Genomic DNA, 20,185 nt, shown 5'->3' with positions numbered 1-20,185 from the left:
CTGTGTGAAAATTTAGATGGCTTAATTTTAAAAGCAAAAATTAGAAGACAAAATGAGTGCCCAAACCAAGAAACACATATTTTCATATTAACAGAAAATGTATCTGTCCCTGAATGTATTTTAATAGTACAAAAGTTCACATGGTGTATATTAGTGACTGCGTTTCTTTGGGCACTTGCTCTCTCCATCACTGAGGGAGCAAGCACATGTATAGTATATTACTGTGATTCTTACAGTATGTTTTATATTTATTTCTATTGTAGCACACATTAAATGGTCACGTAAACCCCACAAAACTGGGGCAAGACAGCAATAAGATTTACAAAAGTCTTTTAAACCACACCCCTGTCTCCAAAGAGGAGGCAGCAGCACTTGTATGCTCAGCACTGTGGATTTCAGATGTTTCAGAGTCTCTTTGAAAAGAATCTTAACACATACTAGTGAATAACAAAAGTTCTAAAAACATCCAACTCCTGATAGATAAACAACATGTGTGAGGAGACTGTGTTTGGAGCTATAATCTCCCAAGTTTACCAGCTACATATGCCAAATCACTGAGGCTGTCATGGTCATTTACATAGAGGTGTTGCTTAAAAAAATCTACTGAGAAAAATAACATACATGGAACATAGCAAAAAACTACAATGTGGCCCAGCAAAACCTGTCTTCTAATCTGGTCCTTCCCTGTTTTATCTACATTTTTGTGTGCAACTCTCATGTCACTGGCCAGTCTCCAGATACCACACATGGATCTGCTCATTCTAGGAAAGAATCTTGGTAGGAAGATGCAAGAAAAATCTTTAGACAATGAACCTGATGTAGCTGCTCATGGGTGCAAGCAATTGTCACATCTGAATGTTTTCAGAGTTTTCTGTTTCAGTGGCCACAGTTGTTGGGGTGAGGAGTATTTAGCATCACATTTGGATGCAGCAGGAGTTGTAGGTGTTCAACACTGGTAGAAATTAATCCACTTCAGCAGTAATTTAGGTCCCTTCTGTTTGTTTGGTGCTGAACAATGGTATGAAATTGTTAAGCACCACTGAGAATGCAGAATTTGATACAGGAGCATGTGCCTTCCTGAGTAATGAAAACGGAGGGTTAGAGCCCCACAAGCCCTCTGGTAATTTCATGCTGGCAGTGTATAATGCAAAACACACAGCGACATAAACACTCTTCAAAGGGAGAGCCTGAGATTCTCATATTTTTTTCACTGAAGAGAGGAAAATATGGAGGAACAACATGCAGCCTAACAGCTGGCTAGGAGAATTGGGCTCTCATTCTGTACAATTTTTTTCCCCACATACCTTTAAAGATGCTGAAGCGGAAAACCTTGCTGAACTGGTATCCAGACTTGTCAAACTTGGGACTTAGTGCTCTGACAGCCATTCTGCAGGCAGAAGCTCTGAAAAAGTTTGGTGAGCACATTAACATTTCAATTACCTTGCAATAAATGTTTCTTCTAGGAAGGGAATTTTCCTTACATCACTTGAAGATCTGGAGCTGTGCTTCTACCCAGGGCCCTCAAGTGAGAGTAGATGAAACTTGCCACTTGCATGCTAGGCTCCTTCAGCACAGCATCAGCTAATGTCATCACGATTGGAAGACCTGGCTTGGTTTCAAGTAAAACCGCTGCAGCCAACATTCGGATTCGAGGATGAATTTTTTGGTTCAGGAAAATCTCAAGGGTAATAGACTGGACCTGAAAATAATAGGTACATCCAGTTTTACTGTGTGTTTAAACATTTTGATAGTAATGACCCAACACCAGTGAATGTGCTGTTTCATCAATAGAGCACTAAACATTTGGATTATTTAATTATTATGGCAACACTGTTTGTGGTTTCATAGTCCAAGGGCTGGAAGGGGAAATATGGTAACGTAGTCTGACTTCCTACACAATCAAAGCCAAGGAACTTCACTAGACAACTTCTACATCAAGTCTTTTATCCTTTTTGAGTTATCCCACTCTAGGTAAAAGAGATTTCATTAATCCATTACATACCTGAGAAGTGATTTCAGTAATCACTTATTCCTATGCATAAAGGTACAACTTATTTCTAATAATGTGATCTTCTAGGGTACTTTCTGCTAAATAATAGAATAAAAATGAAACAAAACCCAATTTATTATCAGAAATCTCTATACCATATAGGCAGCTTAAACCAACATTTAATGCAATAAATGTAATTTCCTTAGTAGTACTTGTGGTTGACATTTGCCCTCAGTAATATTCACTATCAAGACCAATTTAGTAGTGGAACTTTTGCAGTTTCCGGGGGGGCACAGAAGCCTTTGGCCCTAACTTTAAAATGGATATGGATGATGTGCCACTGTTCTGGCAAACCTTCTGCACAGCCCTGTCCTGCCTGGAGAGTGCACATCCATGAGCTGTAATGAAGAATGACAGAGGAAACTTCAGCAAACTTTGGAGAAACCTGACTGGTTTTATGAATTTGAATATGTTGATTATCAAATGTCAATGTAGACGAGGTGAAAAAGATGCAGTAGGCCTAAATGAGGCTTTTCAAATTAAACAATAAAAAAGGTCATGAATTAAGTATGCTTAATCCAAATATGGGTGTGTACCCAGCTGCAACCCAGGCATTAAATGTTTTTGAACAATAAAAAAGTGGTCACAATCATTAACTTGTTCCAGATAAATTTTCTCCAAAGAAAATGCATAGAAAATGAAAGTGAGTTGTCTGGGGGCACCTGTGGAAAGCCAGGCCAAAGAGCAATCAGAGATGCAGTGTTGGTCTCAAACACCAAATTGGCTTTCTTTCTTCCCCAGAAAATACTTTAACTTCTACCCTTGCAATTCTTTCCCTTCCCTCCCCTGCATTTCCCCATCCAGCTCCTGCACTCCACTAAATTGTTTCTTTATTCTTTTGGTTAAAAGCATACCCTGGCTCACTATTGTCTGTGGATCAATATGTGCACTCAAATTGGGAGGCACGTGCAAAAAATGAGTATAATGGAAACACTGATACTGATTAGTAGGTGAATAGTTAATGAAAGCTTTTATTTTACTTTTATATTAAGAATTTACTTATATAAAACAAGAAATTTCAACATCAGGAAAAAGATCTTGAAAAGCTTGAAAAGGATTCTATTTAAAAGCAAATTGCTTCAAAGTGAAAACGATTGTAAAGTGTTGTCTGTGGTACATGAGAGTATGCTGGTATAAGCATTGTATGTGAGATCCAATAATTATCTCAGTCAGGGACAAAAGTCACATTTAGTAAATGTTCTGTTTATGACTTAAGCCCATACAATGTCTGTAAATTTGTAATTAGGATGCAAACCCCTGGTATCTATTTACAATAAAATCTGGTCTTGAATTACGATTAGATGTGACACTCAGTATTAAATGTCAATTCTCTGAAAACCTTGTTTTGTGGTTCTCTCACATACCAAAGGTGAAGTAGTACTGAACACATTTGGGTCAATAATTTAGTTTTCTGTCTAATGTCCTTGGAAATGAAACGTTGGTAATGGAAATACTGATTTGTCTTCAACAACAATGAATGTATCCTTTTAATGGGATTTTTTTTGTTGCAGTCTGAAATACTGGAGGTTAATGTCAAAAGAAATAAGACATGCCTACCAAGGAATGGCTAAGTTTTTTTTTTTAAATAATGTTATCTTTAAAAAAATAGATCTGTTTTTCCCCCATCGCCCATTATCTATTAGAAGCCTTGTCAGTGAAAGTCAGAAGGGCAAAAGAGGCAGCTTTGTGTCCTTACCATTTTGGGGTCTTTTAGGCCTATGTTTTTCAGGGCCATCACAGCAGTCACATGGACCCTGAGAGGCAAATCTGAGGCACCAGCTGCATATCCTGGCAAAAACTTCTTGATGTGCTTGATGCTGGCTGGATGTCCTACATTCCCAAGGGCTTTCAAAGCCAGGGAAATTTCTTCTGTGCTAGACTTGCTCAATGCCTCTCCTGCAAAGCCATGAAGAAGCTGAAAAATGAAAACAAATCTGTTGAGTTCAATTCCAGCTCTTATCTATATTCCATCCACCAGCCTGTTCTGGGGTTTGACTTTCATAATTTCAGTTTGTTCAATTCATTTATTTTAAATATTTTCAAATTCTTATTTTTCCTCATGAATAGAACATTTTATTCATAGAGCAAGTGTAGCTGCAATGAACAGCTTCTTCTCACTATACCTTAAAGTTATCAAGTAAGATTTTAAAAGGAAAAAATAACAGCTTGGACCTAGTGCCCACTGCCTTTCAAGGTAAGTTGGGAACCCTGAAATAATGCTGCTTGGGCATCTCTCTCATGGTTGAAGTGAGAGACATATAAATACAGATACAGTTAAACCTTCAGACCCTTAAATAACATTCCTGAAGATATGGATAGTGGTGGTGCCCTTTACCAGCTATGACAGCCTCTTTTCAGTGTAGATTAATAGATGGAAAGTGAGATCGCTGTCAACAATTAGGTAATTTTACAGCTTTCATTGTAAGCAACTGGATCACACTTCCATTAGTATGGCAAGATTAGAAGTAGTTTTCTGAAGGCTGAATAAAAGCAAAGAAATAAATCCTAATAGATAACAGTTTCAAATGATAACAAATGGCTCTAAAAAAGCAACTGAGATGTTAGAGAATAATTTCAATACAGATTCTGTATTTTAAAATACCGCATTTGAGGTCCCTTGATGGTGCAGAAACAGTCTACTTGATATTGCTGACCAAATGAAGGGACACTGGAAATGCACTGAATAAGCCTAAACAATCATTTGCTTTGGGAAAGAATTTTCATTCTCTGACACAGGGCTTCTCAGATTTAATTAATTCAAGAGCATTGGTAGCAATTGTAACACAGGAGACGAATGCAGGAATGTTGGCCATGCCTATGTACTGCAGAAAAAACATCATGTCAGGCACGCAGTGTAATTGGAACACCCTGTTCTCACTGGGGATGGTGGATTGACGAGTGCCAAAGACTAAACACATATTTCTCTTTCCCTCCCTGTTCCTGGCTGAGTGGTTGGCTCCATAAAACATGACATGCATTTTTAGAACTGGGAAATGCTATTTAATGACTACTCAAATTGTTTTGAGGCCATACTGATTAAAAGCAGTGTAGAACAGGGAGGGTGTTATTGGTGTTACAATAACCTTATAGCCTATATTGATGAATGGGCTCTGCTTCTGGCTAGGATACATTAATTCTGACAAAAACCTGGGCTTTTGTACCACTCAGTTAATTTATAAATATACATAATACTTATATTTAAAGTATTTTCGAGCAATGTCATGGGACTTCGTTAATAATTGGCAGCAAAGCACTCAGAGACACTCAGATAGAAATGTTATGAATTGTGTGCTTCTTTCTCTCACTCTCTTTCGTGTGCTAATCTAAAGATAAAAATGCTGTATTTAACCAACTGGGGTTCCCTTCCCCAAAGGAAGCACTGTAGTGAAGCGAAATACAGCTTTCTGAATAATGAAGAAAGAACTCAAGGCTTAATTTTTCTTTTAAATGATAAATAACCCCGTGGTTACCTGGAGACACTCGGAGCAGGAGTCTGACGAGGAGCACTGCTTGTGGCACAGGGACGCGTAGCTGAGGTGGCAAACCTTCCCAAGCACGGAGCTCGAGCGCGGGCAATGCTTCTTTACTATGAGCTGGGGAGAAGGCAGTTGGTCGTTACTACCATTAATGAAGAGAAATGTTATTGAAAAATATACTCCTGCCCAATGAAACCAGGATTTTGATTTTATTTATTTTTTTGGTTGATGAATTTTCAGTTAATCTGTGGACAGTACTGTGTTTGACAGTGCAATTGTAAAGTAATACCAAGTAAGATCTGGAAGGCAGATCTGTGTCTTTTACAGTGTTTCACATTTAAATTTGGCATAGCCTATAATCTAAATGGAAGAAATTACCCAGTCATGGAATGGAAAAATGCACATTATTAAAGAAACATTCATCATGTTTTGTGATTGCCTCAGCTACAGGTACAATGAATTTGAGATTTGTTGTGAATGGACCTCACTACTTGGGCAGACAGGAACAACTTTTATAAATGTAGGAGCTGACAGGAGGCACCAGCCCACTGGTTTCTTGTGTGGGAAGAGAGCACCAGCACATAGTAGTAGTTGGGCTGTCAGGGCTTTCACTGAGGGAAAAACTCTAGTCTGAGGTTCATTGTCTCTACCTAGGGAAGGCAGAGATAAATTCTTGCATCTGAGACTGGGATTAAAGCCTGTGTACACAGAAAAAATTGCAAAAATAATTAGACTTCCTCCTACATGGCCTTCACATTGATAAAATTCCTATGGTTTTGACAGATCTTCTCAAATTCATACCCATCCTTCTAGGGAAATTATGACAAATACATGGATATAACAAATATGTATTTCTTGCTCCCTTGTCTTTGTAGACAGTCAGAGATCTAATCTGATGTAACTATAAAGTACATTTGGAAACAGAGAGACTAGAAGCCATTGTTTGCAGCAATAACCTCTGTCCCTCAGGGGTATTTTAATCTTTATTTCCTGTTTCATCCCGGACTCATTTTTGCCCTTTTGATTTGCATTCTCCTCCCCTTAAGACACTCAGGAAACAAAGCCCTTTCAACCTCACTAGAGGATACAAATCCTTTGTCTTTTCAAAGCTTTTGCTATCTTGTCAAGGGAATAAATACAACAGATGCTAGAATCAGCAGAGTGGTTTGAGAGTGTTTAGAGAATCCTACCGTTGCTTCCTCCATCACATCCCAAGTTGGAGTGCTGGAGTGCAGAGCCACAAGCACAGTTTGAGTCACTTCCCAGCTGGTGAGCTCCTGCCTTTCCATTTTGTGCCGCAGGAACCGGAGCGCACGGTGACTGGCCACTGCAGGAATTATATCCAAAATGTGGCGCCTGCAATGGGAAAGGCAAGCAGCATTTTCCAAGTCTGCCTCTGAACACAGGCATCCCAGAGGGTCTCCAGCAGCAGCAGCACCACCTTTATTGCCTGTACCTGTAGGCTGGCCGGCTGGAGAATCGCTTCCACACCGATTCGTAATTCTCCTCATTTGCTGCACGGAAGAGGTGCAGAAGCTTGAGAGCTTTTGCTGGTGCATCACTGGGAAGCTGGTCAGAGGTGGCCTCTACTAATTCTTGCAGGCTTTCCTCTATCTGTAGAAAGATGAAAATGCAGGAAGCTCACATGCATCATTTCCCACATGCAGGGATTTAAATTTCCAACAAAGAATCTGTCCAGTGGCTGGGCTTTACCTGGCTTTCCACATCTTTTATTTTGAATAAGTGGACAGGAAGCTGAAGCAATTCACTGCCAAACTGATACTGAAGAGATCCACGATTCTGGTACTCTTTTGGTGGGACCTCTGCCCTCTGCTTCTGCACATCAGTCAAAGCAAGTTTCTGCCTGGAATGGAGAACCCAGGAATAAAACATCAGAAGATGTAGGATACAAACTAAAAAAAAACCCAAAAAACAAACCAACCCACTAATTCTGCTTCCCCATATTGCAATGCAACTACAAAAGGTTTTGTTACTAAGGGTATTTACAGCCAGATGCATTTGGGCATGCTGCTCAGAACCATACTCTGAGGAGATGTGCACTTGCACAACAGGGCTCAGAGCAGAGCCAGACTTTGCCTTCCATTGGGAAAAACTGGGCTTGAGAATTTATGGAAGAAGAGGGAGGTGAGAGGCTGTGGTCTGAAGAATATCACAGGAAGTACTTGCTGTGTCTTAAGGAGCAAACTATGGGCTCAGATGGGAAACTTGCTTGGAAATTATAATTTAATTTAAACATTTTAAGAAGTTCATAAAAGATGTTATCTGTCTGTGTCTCTCCTGGAAGCTTCAAATGGAACTGAAAGTTTTTAGATACAATAAGAAATGCTACAATCCTTTTACTTGAACTATTACGATTCCCTCCCCATTTTGTTTGGTAAGCTGAATATCCTGGGGACTACAAAAGAAGGTTCTCATGAAGCTTTAAATTGGATTTTAAAAGAAAAGAACCACATAAATTCAGGATTAGTCTTTGGAAAAGTGCTCAACCTTTGGAAAACTTTTTGAGAAGCAACACACCATCATTTGTTATTAAGAATAATTCCAATGAGAGACTGTCTTTGTAAATATTTGCTATCTTTTTACATTTTCAGCTAAAGAGATGCAGCCTATCCTACCAATTATGTTTAAAATGGGTCATTTAGGACACTATAATAAAGTTAGGTATTTGTACTGAACAACAGAAAACATTCCAAAAGCAATATTGCTGCACTACAGAGTCTCTCAAAATCTCTGTAGAAAATTGGTGTGTTTATTTTGGAATCTCTATGATCTTCTGTATCATTTCTATTCACTCCTTCCATATGGATTGCAGAGAACTGCTGCAGAAAAATAGCATATAACTGCTTTACAGACAAGCCACTGGAATTTGAATAGAAACTGCTAGAGAATCAGTAGAGATTTTTTCTCTCTTGAAATTTTATACAATATTATTGAAAGGGCATTTGGGTCACAAAGTATAACATCAGGTACACTCGGGCAGATTTAACTCCCCCTTTCAAATCATGATGAATCTATTATGTCTTCATTTTCATTGTTTTGGGAAGAGATATATCTGCCTAGAATAGATGGGAAAATGCTGTATTCTGAAGAGAAGAGCAAATGAATGCTAAAGATGGGATTAAAATGGTGAAACAGTAGTGAAACCTCTCTTGGCTTTCAAAGGAGCTGCAAGAGTCTTATGCTGAGCAGATCTGAAAACTCAGCTCCAAGTGCCCTGATAGATTACTTTTTTAATAGAGAATGCATTGTGGAAACAACTTCTGAAGACTTGAGTGAGATAGTCACATCTTCCCAAGTATTTTATATTTGTCCCCTTCAGCTGGGTAATGACAAAAATGCAGAGAAAATGGGAAAAGTAAAGGTACTACCCTTTTGAGAGCTGCGAAAGACCTTACTGAAGACAATCTCTACAGGCTGCACAAGGAGAGCATAAAGCATCATAAATCCATTGTCACCAGACTAATGCTGACTCACAAAAACCTATAATTTCATAATAACACTGCAGTTGCGTCTATCTACACCTTGATTGAGTAGGATAGTAAAGCCACTTTAACTATTTTTTTGTTTAGTTTTGTTTGGTTAGCCAGATTGAACAGGTTCATTATGTATATGAAGTTAATCAGTCAGTTACTGACACAAACGTTCTGATGTTGCTGTTTCCAACAGATCCTTGCAGAACCTAATGGAGCAATGAAGATTACAGCAGCCGTAGAGTGGAATTGAAGAACACCTTCTGCACTGTGAAATTTATGCAAAAAGCCTCTCCCTTCAGTAGGGCACTGCTATTTACAGAGTCCATAATTAAATAAGTAACTGAATTTTTTTTTTTTAAATAAATGAATTTGATAGATGAAAAAATTTAAAATACTGAAAGTTTGAGCTATTTGGGCACAATTTCATAGACAACCATATTCGTGTTTTGCCCCAAATTTCTTTAGGAAATATGCAAAATTTGCTGCAAAAAAGAAAATGCATTTAACATATCTTATGCCCAATTGTTTTATAATAAAACCCAATTTCCTATCAAGAAACAGTTTTGATGGGAGATTTGCAAGCTGTCTATTTAGGAATTTAGGTATTTAGGAATTATTATACCAATTTAGGTATTTAGGAATCCAAAGTCCTATCTAGGTTTCTTCTGAACTAGTCTCCAAGGATCTCTTACTGCATTATTATTTTCCAGGGAACTCTTTTTCCTGAGTAACTGTCTTTCAAAGTATTTTACTTAAAATATATTAGTTCACAATTTCTCAGATGGAATTACATTTGTTTTGGCTTTTATGGCATAAATCAAATCTCCCTGAGAAATAAAAAGTCAAGTCCTGCCAAGTTTAGCTAACAAAATTTGGATAGTGATGTGCATGTTTCAAATTTACAACTAACAGTGGAGGTTGTTTTTATGAGCTGTTTGGGATTTTATGTAATTAAATACTGGCAAACAATGGGCTATGGAAGTAAAGGATTTATTTCACTTTCAGACCTTCACTCAGATTACTGGGTTGCTGAATTAAAGGAATGTGTATGGTACCTTGCTTCTACAATAGCATTTCCTCCTGTTATCTCGTTGAAGGGTGCAAACTGGTGGATTTCTTCGACATCAGCTTGTGTAATTACAGCTTCACTACGTGTGTATTTAATTTTGTAATTGTAAGTAGCAGTTGCACGAGAATTCTTGTTCCTCTTTATAATATAAATAAAAAAAATGAAACAAAGAAAATAAAAAGTCAGTGAACTTTGAAATTCTGTGACTAGAGGCTATTACATCACCCACTTTAACTCATTTGTTTTCCAGGGCTGTTTTGTTCATTGGCCATAAGAGCAATCAATGTGAATTCTGTGCACTCACTTCCATGGGAGAGGTCAGGCATTCTGCCTGTCTCCATTACTTTTGCTGCTAAGAGTTGTTAGCTGCTTTTTCCTTTTCCCAAATTTTAGTAATTGGTCATTCCCTCGAGAAGCAGACACATTTGTCTGAGGAGAGCAGCTGCATGAACCACAACATTTTTTATTTCAAAGACAGGATTATAATAAAATTCAGCCGTACCTGTCTTGAATAGCAGAAAATGGACATCGTGACTATTTTTTTTACTCAACAGAGTTAGTGAATTAACTCATGCTGATAATTAATGGTTTCCAAGCCAGCTAGCTTGAGCTAGCTCAAATGTTCTTGCAGTACATTTCAGTGGGCAGCCCAGACCTCTGCTTCTCTGTGGGATCATTTTCATACAGAAAGAAAATATTGACAACTGGATACAGCAGACCTGATTTCCCCCTCATTTTTAGTATTTGAAATTAAGAGATCATGTGGATTTCGAATAGTGCATAAGAACTTAAAATACTTGTACATAATACCACTCTGATTTACCTGCTGGCAGGTCTTGCATGGATGAGTGTATGCTGAACCTGTGACAATTTGAACTTTCTCTTCACAGCTGTCCAGGTCCTTGGATTTGGTCACATAGACTAGGTTTGCTCTCTTGTTTTCCTGGATTGCATATGTTGTGTTACAAATACCTCCAATCCCGGCCTGGCAAAAATGAGAACAGGATCAGAGAAGGTTAATATTACACAAAGCTTCACTTCGCCACATGAAATTTCCTGTTTAATTCTGCATTTTCAAAATTACTAATGGAAATGAATGCTTTATTTTTCCTTATATTCTTCAGAAGCAAAATTATGATGATCATTACTTTCTTTTATACAAGTACAGATTTCAGTAAGCCAAATCAGTGTTACACAGAGAGATCTAAATCTCCCCAAAGTTTCACTTGGAGCCTCAGGAAAGGGGAGTAATAATTTTCAGTTAGAGCTGTTGATAATGATATATGTTTTGAGAAAATATTAATAAAAAAGTGTCAAAATAATTTGATCATTCAGAATGAAATCTTAACAGCAAAGTATTTCAAGGTTGGAGATGACATTCTGCCCTCAAAACTTGCTTTTACAGAGACCTTACAATTGCCTATGGAACAGGCCTTGCAATATCAGGTGATCTGTCACAATATGACCAGCAGTAATTAAAAAAAAAAAAAATCAGGATAACAGAATTTTGACTGTGGGTCTTCTTGAGTTCACAGTTTTAGCTGAGCTCTTCAATAATATTTTGAGCATATACATTTATAAGAGCTTTTAAGTCTCCACAGTCAGTGAGATTTTTGTAGAGAAAAAAAAACAGATTGCATTTTAGGAGGAAGAGTTATTTTTCTGATTTTTCTATTATTGTTATTTATAGCATAGCTAGTGCAGAGATCAGCTCTGGGCTATGTGAGAGCAGAGAAATGGTCACGTGGTGTTTAGGAAGCAAGATGTACCCACTTCATCTTCAGCTTAACAGAATTCCCTGAGACACTGAGTCTTTGGTAAAGGCTCGAAAGAGGAATTGCCCAAGCTTTCTGGAAGTCTTGCTCTCTGCAAATACAGGTGTGGGTCTCTGCACACTGCAGGGTATGGTGGGGATCTCCAGACTTTAAACAGGAACACCTGGCCCAGAGAGTTCCGTGGGATGGAGCAGACTCCTGCCTAGCTGAACTTCACGGCTGTGTGCGGTTTATGGCCAGCCCAGACACCCTGAACCCACAGGATAGGATGCACACTTTCCCAGGTTAGTCCTTTAAACCTCTCTGCAGCTCAGATTTTGGGACTAATAATGTTTATCTTCCTTTGCAGAGTGACTCAAGGTTGTCAAGCATGGGTGCCAAAGCTCATTAATCAGTTGCTGTCTCAGAAAAGCAAAGAAAACTTGGAAATTATTCCAGAAGGTGAAGTCACGTCTATTGCGTAGTGGTGAGAGTAGAACATATTGCTAACTGAATTAGAAAGAATTAAGATGTGAAACTAGATATGAGAAAATAGTGTTGCAGAATATCCAACACCACCACACGGATTTTTATGTGCAGCAAGCAGTGTGCAAAAAATTAAATCATCTAGCTCCTTTCCCAGAAACATCTCTACTTATATAAAAATAAATGTAAAAAAAATTAGAGTACCCTGGTCTATAGCTCAATAAAAATAACATGAAAGTATAATAATTTCAAGACTTTTGCTGATCTCTGAATTGAATGTAGTCTAATAAATGTAAATACGGTTTCGGAAAAACTAAACATATTGCAATTTCTGTGGTGAATAGTAATATCAGATGATTGACCTTGACTAATATATAAAAACTTGAAAAACAGTGGAAATTTCAACTGAACATCAACTGCAACTGTCAAAGTAATGTTATGACATGTATACTATTTTCTTCCTAAAAGAGGAGCTAGAAGAGATTAAAGTATATGATTGGTAGAAAAAGTCAAATTATTGTTATTATGACTTTAATATTAAACTCTATTTTCAAGCATGTTTTATACAGTGTTCCCATTTTAAGTAGGTTTCATCTTTTACAGTTTATTTTCTATGGAATCACAAGCCAGATTTTCTAAGGGTTTAATTCTGCAAATGTATTTTCTGAAATACTTTCATCAACCAGATTAAAAATATGCTCTTCTGCTGTCCTGTTTAAGTATATCTCCACCAAATGTTGTCCCATATGAAACTTAATCATGAATTCCCAAGCTTAGGTCTTTCTTATAAGTGAAGTTCATGTCAAGGGTGAATTCAGAAAATGCAGTAGAAGTCTCTGAAGTGGAAGTTTTTTTATTTACAAAGGTGCCACAATGGCCAAACCCAAAACTCACCTCCTGTAGACTGTATGAATGCTGCGTCTTCTTTATGCTCAGCTCCAGCACGTTCATTATCCCTCTGTAGATGTTCAGACCATCATCTGAGACAGAATCAGGAGCCATAATGTTCCCGACGTGGCCATTGCTGTACTCAAACTTGACGGGGTTACTGAGCTGCCCAGTGAGGGCCTGGGTCAGTTTCAGTGACCGTGAGAACGAGCTCGTGGGCCAGGCACCGTTGTACTCTGCGGCTTCGATCGAGTGAATCTAGAACAAAGAGGGAATAAAACTCCTCTTTCAGTTTTTTTCCCTCAGTTAACTTTTTTTCAATACACATAAGTATCTAGAACTTTAATCACGTCAAAAATGAGCTTTTAAATAACGCAAAGCTTCTTCAAAGGGGAAACTCAGAAGTTGTCATTTAGCATAGCTAAATGTGTCGATACAGATATTTCTGTGCATAAAGGGAAAGAGAACACTGCAAATGGCTGATATTTCCATATCCACTGCACTCTGTTCTGTTTCACAGACAATCCATATTGCCAAAGGTTGACCTGTGCAAAGAAATGAGCCAGAGAAGAGCCACATGCAGCAGGTAGCTACCCAAAAGTAGTATGGAAGACCTGCAGGAAATTGCAGGAGAAAGTTAATGTTGCATAAAGCATCATTAACTCCTGTTGTGAACTCTGTCATTTCCCTCACTGGGGTCACAGAGCGCAGGCAGCAATCTGAAACTAATAAACCCGTGGCCTCTAGGCCAGCCAGACATGCAGAATTAGTTTGAGCAGTGGACAGCAGGTTACAGAAATTGTCCTTCCCTACAGGTTTTGCTGTGGAACCAAAGGCTGAGGCACTGGCTCCAACCCCACCCTGCACTTCACACTCCAGCCTCAACATGGGGCACATCCAAACAAGTAGAAAGTTATGCTAAACTGTGCATAACTTGAAAAATTCCTACCCCATGGGAACGGGCATGTTTAGCTTAGTTTCTCAGAGGACCCTTCCCTTCTATATATTTTGACAATTTAAAGAGACTTTTCTCTGACACCTCAGGCTGGCGATGTGGTGCAAGACACAGATTAATTTCTCAAAAAGCCACACAACCTAAATCCTCATACAGCAAATCGCTGGAGACTGCACTTTCATATTTATTTTTGTTATTGTTGGTGGAGATCACTGCCAACCCCAGTAACTGAAGCTTACAGGGAAGGCTGTTAGAGAGTAAATCCCTCATGCTGCCTCTTGGACATGCTTCTGGCATATTGCATACAGGCAGGTTTGGGACTGCTCTGCAGGGTCAGGGCGAGGTAGTTTTCCCCAGCCCTTGGGGCCCAGGCAGGACTTAGGCTGTCTGCTTGGTTTTGAACACAGCTGGCAATTCTTACTTGTTGGTTTGTGATGAAAAAATTGTCAGCTGGAAACTGCCCAGGGAATGCAGCTTTTTGTTTGGGCTGAATGTGAACTAGTAGGCTGCAGATGAAAGTTTAATTCCCTGAACCATCCCTCCAAACTGTCTAATTTAAATATAACAGCAGCAAAATAAACTTTTCCCAGAGAAGAAGGGAATAAATGTACTATTACCTTTAGCTTCGAACTTGCACAAAAAGTTAGGGTTTTTTTCCTTTTCTCCTTTCCTTGCCTGAAATTATTTCTGAAATGGAAACTTTTCACAAATGCAATAACACCAGTAAAGTTATGTTAGAAAGTTTTAGAGAACAGGAGTCAATTTTTGGTGAGGACTCACCCTGGCACACCAAGAGCCATTTAGGCAGGAATGAAGGAGGATCTGGGATGAGGACAAGACTGCTTCTGCCTCTTTTCTGGCAGGGAAGCTTTCTACTTACCACTCTTATTTACTTGGTTTTTTTTTTTTTTATTCTGAAATCCATCCCCTTACAAAAGCAATATTTTCCATCTAGATCTATTATAATTTGAACTTACAAAAATACCTCATAACAGCAGGCTAATTCAGGGTGGAAGGCTACAACATTTACAAGCATTTACTAGACAGCCACCAGTCTTTTTAACCTAAAGTTTTCAATATGTCAAATTAAAGTTTTTAAAAATAACATTTTTCTTCCCTGCATACAAAAGACTTAATGGAGTTTGTGTAAAGCAATTGAGGTGTGCATTTCCAAACAATCATTATAAGCATACATAGGCTCCTGTTAAAGACAAAAGTGTATTTGACATCATGAAAACCCTCAGTAATTACTCAGCAAGCAGTAAAACCACACAATTGAGGATGACAAAGAATGTCACTCAGGACCCCTCAGAAAAAAGAAAGATGACATTAATTATGCTAAATATTGAATCATATGCAACTACTGTTGCATGTTTTATTGCCTTTTGTCTGCTGGTTATGAAATCAGTTGATTAAATAATCTTAGGTTGTACAGCTTGAAACAATTGAACTGATCTAGTAATAAATAATTGTGCATTTCAAATTACATTCCATTGTCTCCCTGACCACAAAGCAGAAGAAATCCTTCAAGCCCAAGGTTGGCTTGAGCTGAGAATTACCTTGCAAAGTGCAAATAGGATTTAGGGCACTGTATAAAAAATAACAGTGTTAGTTACATTATCCCTGAGTAAGCACTACACATGATGAAACCTAATAACTTCACATAAGCTTAAAAAGGAAACTAAGTATGATGAGAATTTTACCTTTCAAATTGAATACATTTTCTTACCCTAATAAGACAAAGTTTTGGCCCAATACCACTAATTTCCACTTTACTTTTTATTCTTATTCCAGCTCTTGCAAGTCCTTTCTCTGGAAGTCCACTGAGAAGCGTGGTTTCATAATCAAATGTATAAACCTTGTTTTCACTGAAATCGGGTTCTGCAAAGAAATGGTTCCCATAAAATATTATACACAATATACAGAACATATTAAAGTACCTGCATTAGAATGTATGGAACAAAAAAGATGAATTTGTTCATTTTTGCATTGCACCTGAACTAAATTAGCTGTTGTAAAGCTATATTAAACATTGATACACTTTTCAGATTCTATTTTTAATTTCACTTATTATAATTATATTAGTTGATAGGAAAATTACTTACGGTAATTAAGATGCTGGCTCCCTGAAAGAGAAGAAAAAAATGAAGGAATAAAATGATACAGAAAAAAAAACTAACCCCAAAATGTTAATGTGCTGTAGTATGAAAGGCTATATCTCATCTTGCACATATAGCATAAACCTTTCTAATTAACTTCTATTTCAGTGCCAGCCAAATGCCTTTTTTTTCTTTAAACAACAAAAGAAGTAATGAAATATTTTTTCTACAACATGTTAAAGTTTACATCTGCCAGTGAACTATATGTAGGTTCTGAAACCTTTTCCTTTTAAATTCCTCAAAGTAGATAAGTTAGATACTCACCCACCAGGGTTAAAACCAGGGCTAATATCAAGCCCCTCATGATGGGGATAAAGTAAAGGTGAATGTGATGGGTTTCTCTTTTATAAAGGCATGTGATATCACATGTTTCTTTTGGCACGTTAGTTTGACAAATAAGTGTATTCTAGAATGCATATTGATCAATCAAAAAATAAACATTTCTGAGGTCATGAATGCTGACAACTTCAAATCCCCTCATGATTTCAGCTACCTTACTTTCTATATAGTTCACCTTGTTTGTGAGACCTTTGAAATTCAGCAGGACACCTTGGCAGGTATACGCTGGAAAAGAGATTTAATTTTAAAAATATCCTGCTTTCTATTTTCCTCCATTTCTCTACATTTTATTTATACAGTAAAAAAACACTAAAATTAAAATTATACAAATGTAGTTCCTCCATCATAACTGAAATAATTTAGCTTTCTTCCAGCCATGTCTTTAATCTCCTGACATTTTACTCTTCATGAGGTTCACTGCTTTGGAGACAAACCTTGCTCACATTGAAACTGTACTTTTAGAGGAGAATTTGTGGTTGATTTTACATATTTAGGCTTGAGACACCTTAGAGCTCATAGGCATGCAATGAGAAACTGCCTTTCCATGGTATCTACCACATCTTGTTACCCACACCTGGAAAGACAAAACTTGTGAGTATGACCATCACATTAACCTATGTTTAACAGTGAAAGTTTATACTAAGAAAACAGGAGGGAAATTAATACCTTTGTTTCTAAGAAGAATCAAATTAGAAGTGAGTTAAATTTCCAGCAGGACCTCAGTGAGTTGGAACCATTGGGAACTTCCCAGTAGGTTCTCATGGGGCTATTTCTGCTGTCACTCTTGGGGAAATATATCCAGAATTTCCCACTTGTAGGAATAACATTTAGATCAATCCTTAGCAAAACCACGTCAGGAGGGAGTTTGCTCTCTAACTTCAATTATATGTATTTTTTTTGCAAGTGTTTAACATTTACTTTGAATTTAAACTTGTCTTTTGCTCAAATGATAAATTAAATATCATGTAAAAAACCGCCTGCATACAAAGGTTACTGAGGGGGCAGGAAGGAGAGCTCAGGAATGTATACCTGGTATTTCCATGAGGCTGTGGAAGGTGCAACACAGCAAACACTGTGCTAAGTCAGGCAGCCAGGCTTTATCCTCCAGGAGGGGAACAAAGATTTCTCTGCTGGTGCTGTCCATCAGGGAGGAGAAGGGTGAAACCTAAACCCAAGTCCTGAGGTCTTCACCTTCAGGCCTGAAGACACATTTACTGCAGGCCCCATCAAACAGTCCTTTACATTATTTACTTGGAGTGATGCCACCTGACTGAGGAGTAATGAAGTTCATTATTGTGGTGCCAGGGCACCTGGGCTGGAGTCAGGGTTGCAGTGTCCCTCTACTCCATCATTCCTCCACCAGGCATCAAATGAGGGTTCCTTCACTACCAAGACCTCCTGAAATATTGAGTGTTTTAGTATCACAGCTTTCCTTCATGAAGGGAGTTATACAGAATTGTATGGGTAGTCAGACCTTCCCTGAAATGAAATCTGTCTGGTAAAATATTTTAGTGTATAGTAGACATATGAACCACTAAAAGAGATTAATAATTATGTTTTTGTTCAGTGTGAGCTCAGGTGGTGAAAAATTAAGTGCACACAGATTTTCCTTGATGTTTTCTCCTAAGGCGCTATGTCCTGTGAGCTATGACAAGATACACTATGTTTGTGTGCCCTGTGAAATTCAGCAGCACACCTTGGTGCTGTGAGATGTAGTCAGAAACATCTTTACAAACAGCTACATTTTTTGCGGCCAGAATGGAAGTAAATGCACAGCAGCAATGTAATACTGTAAGTGATAACATGCAAAACTCGTGCTTCGCTCACCCTGCTCATCACTGCCACAGCTTGACCTCTGCAGTAATATTGTGCTATCATATTGAGCTCAACGAGCTCCATTCCACAGGGCAGAATGTATAAGATAAAGTACAGAACTGTATGAGAAAGAATATTTATTTAAACATTAATAGCTCATTGAAAATACTGTGTGAGGAACACGTACATATTGAAAAAGATCTACAGCATTTTTCAAGATTATAAAAAGATTTATAATTAAGGTGTAACATGAATAATTTTTTCTAAATGGGTAGTGAAAATACTGCATTTCTTTTTTCTAATGAAGTACACTGAATATAAGCTTACAATCACCATGTGGATACCTGATTGCTAAAATAACAACTATAATAATTAAGATGGTGGAGGCTGCCATTTTCTCTTCATTTGCAGCATGTACTCTCTCTTTTTAATAACTCCTCTCTACCCAGGCTTGTTTCCTTGGGGGAGAAAAGAAAGTGATCTCAGAATTGTTGTACCCATTATTGCTTTAAAGGAACTACAGAATAAATGCAGTAAGTAGAGAGGAGACACAGCTAGAGTTTGAGGGTCACAACACTGAGCTCTAATCCTTTCTTCAAAGTAGACACATCATTCCAGCTAGTTCTGAGGGAATAAACAGGAGATCTATCACTTTAAGGAAATGGATAAAAGGAGAAAAGGTAAGAGGCACACTTTTTAAAGGCAACACAATTTTTCTTAAACTTTCAACAGGTCATGTTAGTGGAAAGAAAACACATGAAAAATAAATACTCCACAATCAAACAGGCCCTCCACAATTTCCAAGTGCCTAATTTGGTTGCAGAGGAAGGAAATTTAATGTGGGCAGAGGCTTTATACACAACCTGTATATTTTCCTTTCTTCTTCTTTTAGGCATAAACAATGAAGAAAAGGGATTGTTAAAAAGCAATGGGAAATATCTTGGGATTTTTTTTCTTATAAAGGGGAAAATATATGGTGTTGACTGTTGCAGAGAAGGTGATGGCTGTATAAGGAGTGCAGTAAGAGGAGGTAGACTGCTTTGATTTTACAGGGCACTTGCACCATAAATGAAACATGAATGCAGCCTAATTAACCTGATTAGAGCTATTGCTTCTACACAGCAATTGTCTTTACATAACACATTCTGCTTGAGTAACAGAGTCTTATTATCTGCTGTTGTACTGCCACCGATAGCTCTGCACTCCCTTGTTCTGTATTCACATTGCTGAATTATGGTGCAGTGATGCCATTTCCATCCTGCTAATGTATAGCCTAATGACAAGGCAGAGATTAGCCAAACAGCTCCCAAGCAACCACAGCAGGTTAAAATAGATATAATCAGTTGGCTAGGCAAAGAGACTTCTAGCCTTCAGTTTTCCTCATTTCAAAAGGTTTTTTAAAGGAAGCTTCACACCTATTTCATATTTAACATTCACTCCTTGAATTTTTTGCTCAAAACATTCAGCATTTGTAAGAGTGGCACAGCCTACAAGATAATGTTTGATATTCTCTCCAGAGACATCGTCTAATGAATGAGAATGTGTTAGAGGTTAGGCTAAATTGCCATATGCTTATTCTAGTACATTCACAAAGGGATTTTTTTCCATTAGATTGCTTTAAAAGGGTTTTTTTTTTTTTTTGACTGTTACCCCAGTTTGATGCTGGCACACCACCACTGGGGTGATAACGGTGGGAATTC

The 20,185-nt window shown here is 37.9% G+C and overlaps 1 protein-coding gene across 1 annotated transcript in view; it reads right to left on the bottom strand.

Moving 5' to 3' along the window:
* The window catches only part of LOC120503232 (vitellogenin-1-like), a 43,396-nt gene extending 26,761 nt beyond the window's left edge, over nt 1-16,635 (bottom strand). Inside the window, exons 1-13 of the mRNA XM_039711558.1 lie at nt 16,596-16,635; nt 16,278-16,298; nt 15,902-16,053; nt 13,224-13,475; nt 10,913-11,074; nt 10,076-10,227; nt 7,240-7,390; nt 6,983-7,140; nt 6,717-6,882; nt 5,521-5,643; nt 3,747-3,965; nt 1,482-1,699; nt 1,305-1,402 (exon numbers count right to left, since the gene is read on the bottom strand). Coding sequence (XP_039567492.1) covers nt 1,305-1,402; nt 1,482-1,699; nt 3,747-3,965; nt 5,521-5,643; nt 6,717-6,882; nt 6,983-7,140; nt 7,240-7,390; nt 10,076-10,227; nt 10,913-11,074; nt 13,224-13,475; nt 15,902-16,053; nt 16,278-16,298; nt 16,596-16,635 — 1,912 coding nt within the window. The remainder of the gene's footprint in view (nt 1-1,304; nt 1,403-1,481; nt 1,700-3,746; nt 3,966-5,520; nt 5,644-6,716; nt 6,883-6,982; nt 7,141-7,239; nt 7,391-10,075; nt 10,228-10,912; nt 11,075-13,223; nt 13,476-15,901; nt 16,054-16,277; nt 16,299-16,595) is intronic.
* Nucleotides 16,636-20,185: the final 3,550 nt, after the last annotated feature.

The sequence above is a fragment of the Passer montanus genome, unplaced genomic scaffold (assembly GCF_014805655.1).
Source record: "Passer montanus isolate IOZ18808 unplaced genomic scaffold, ASM1480565v1 scaffold25, whole genome shotgun sequence".
In the NCBI taxonomy this organism is placed as follows: Eukaryota; Metazoa; Chordata; class Aves; order Passeriformes; family Passeridae; genus Passer; species Passer montanus.
The sequence above is the reverse complement of the archived record's forward strand: the minus strand, read 5'-3'. Positions and strand labels throughout refer to the sequence as shown.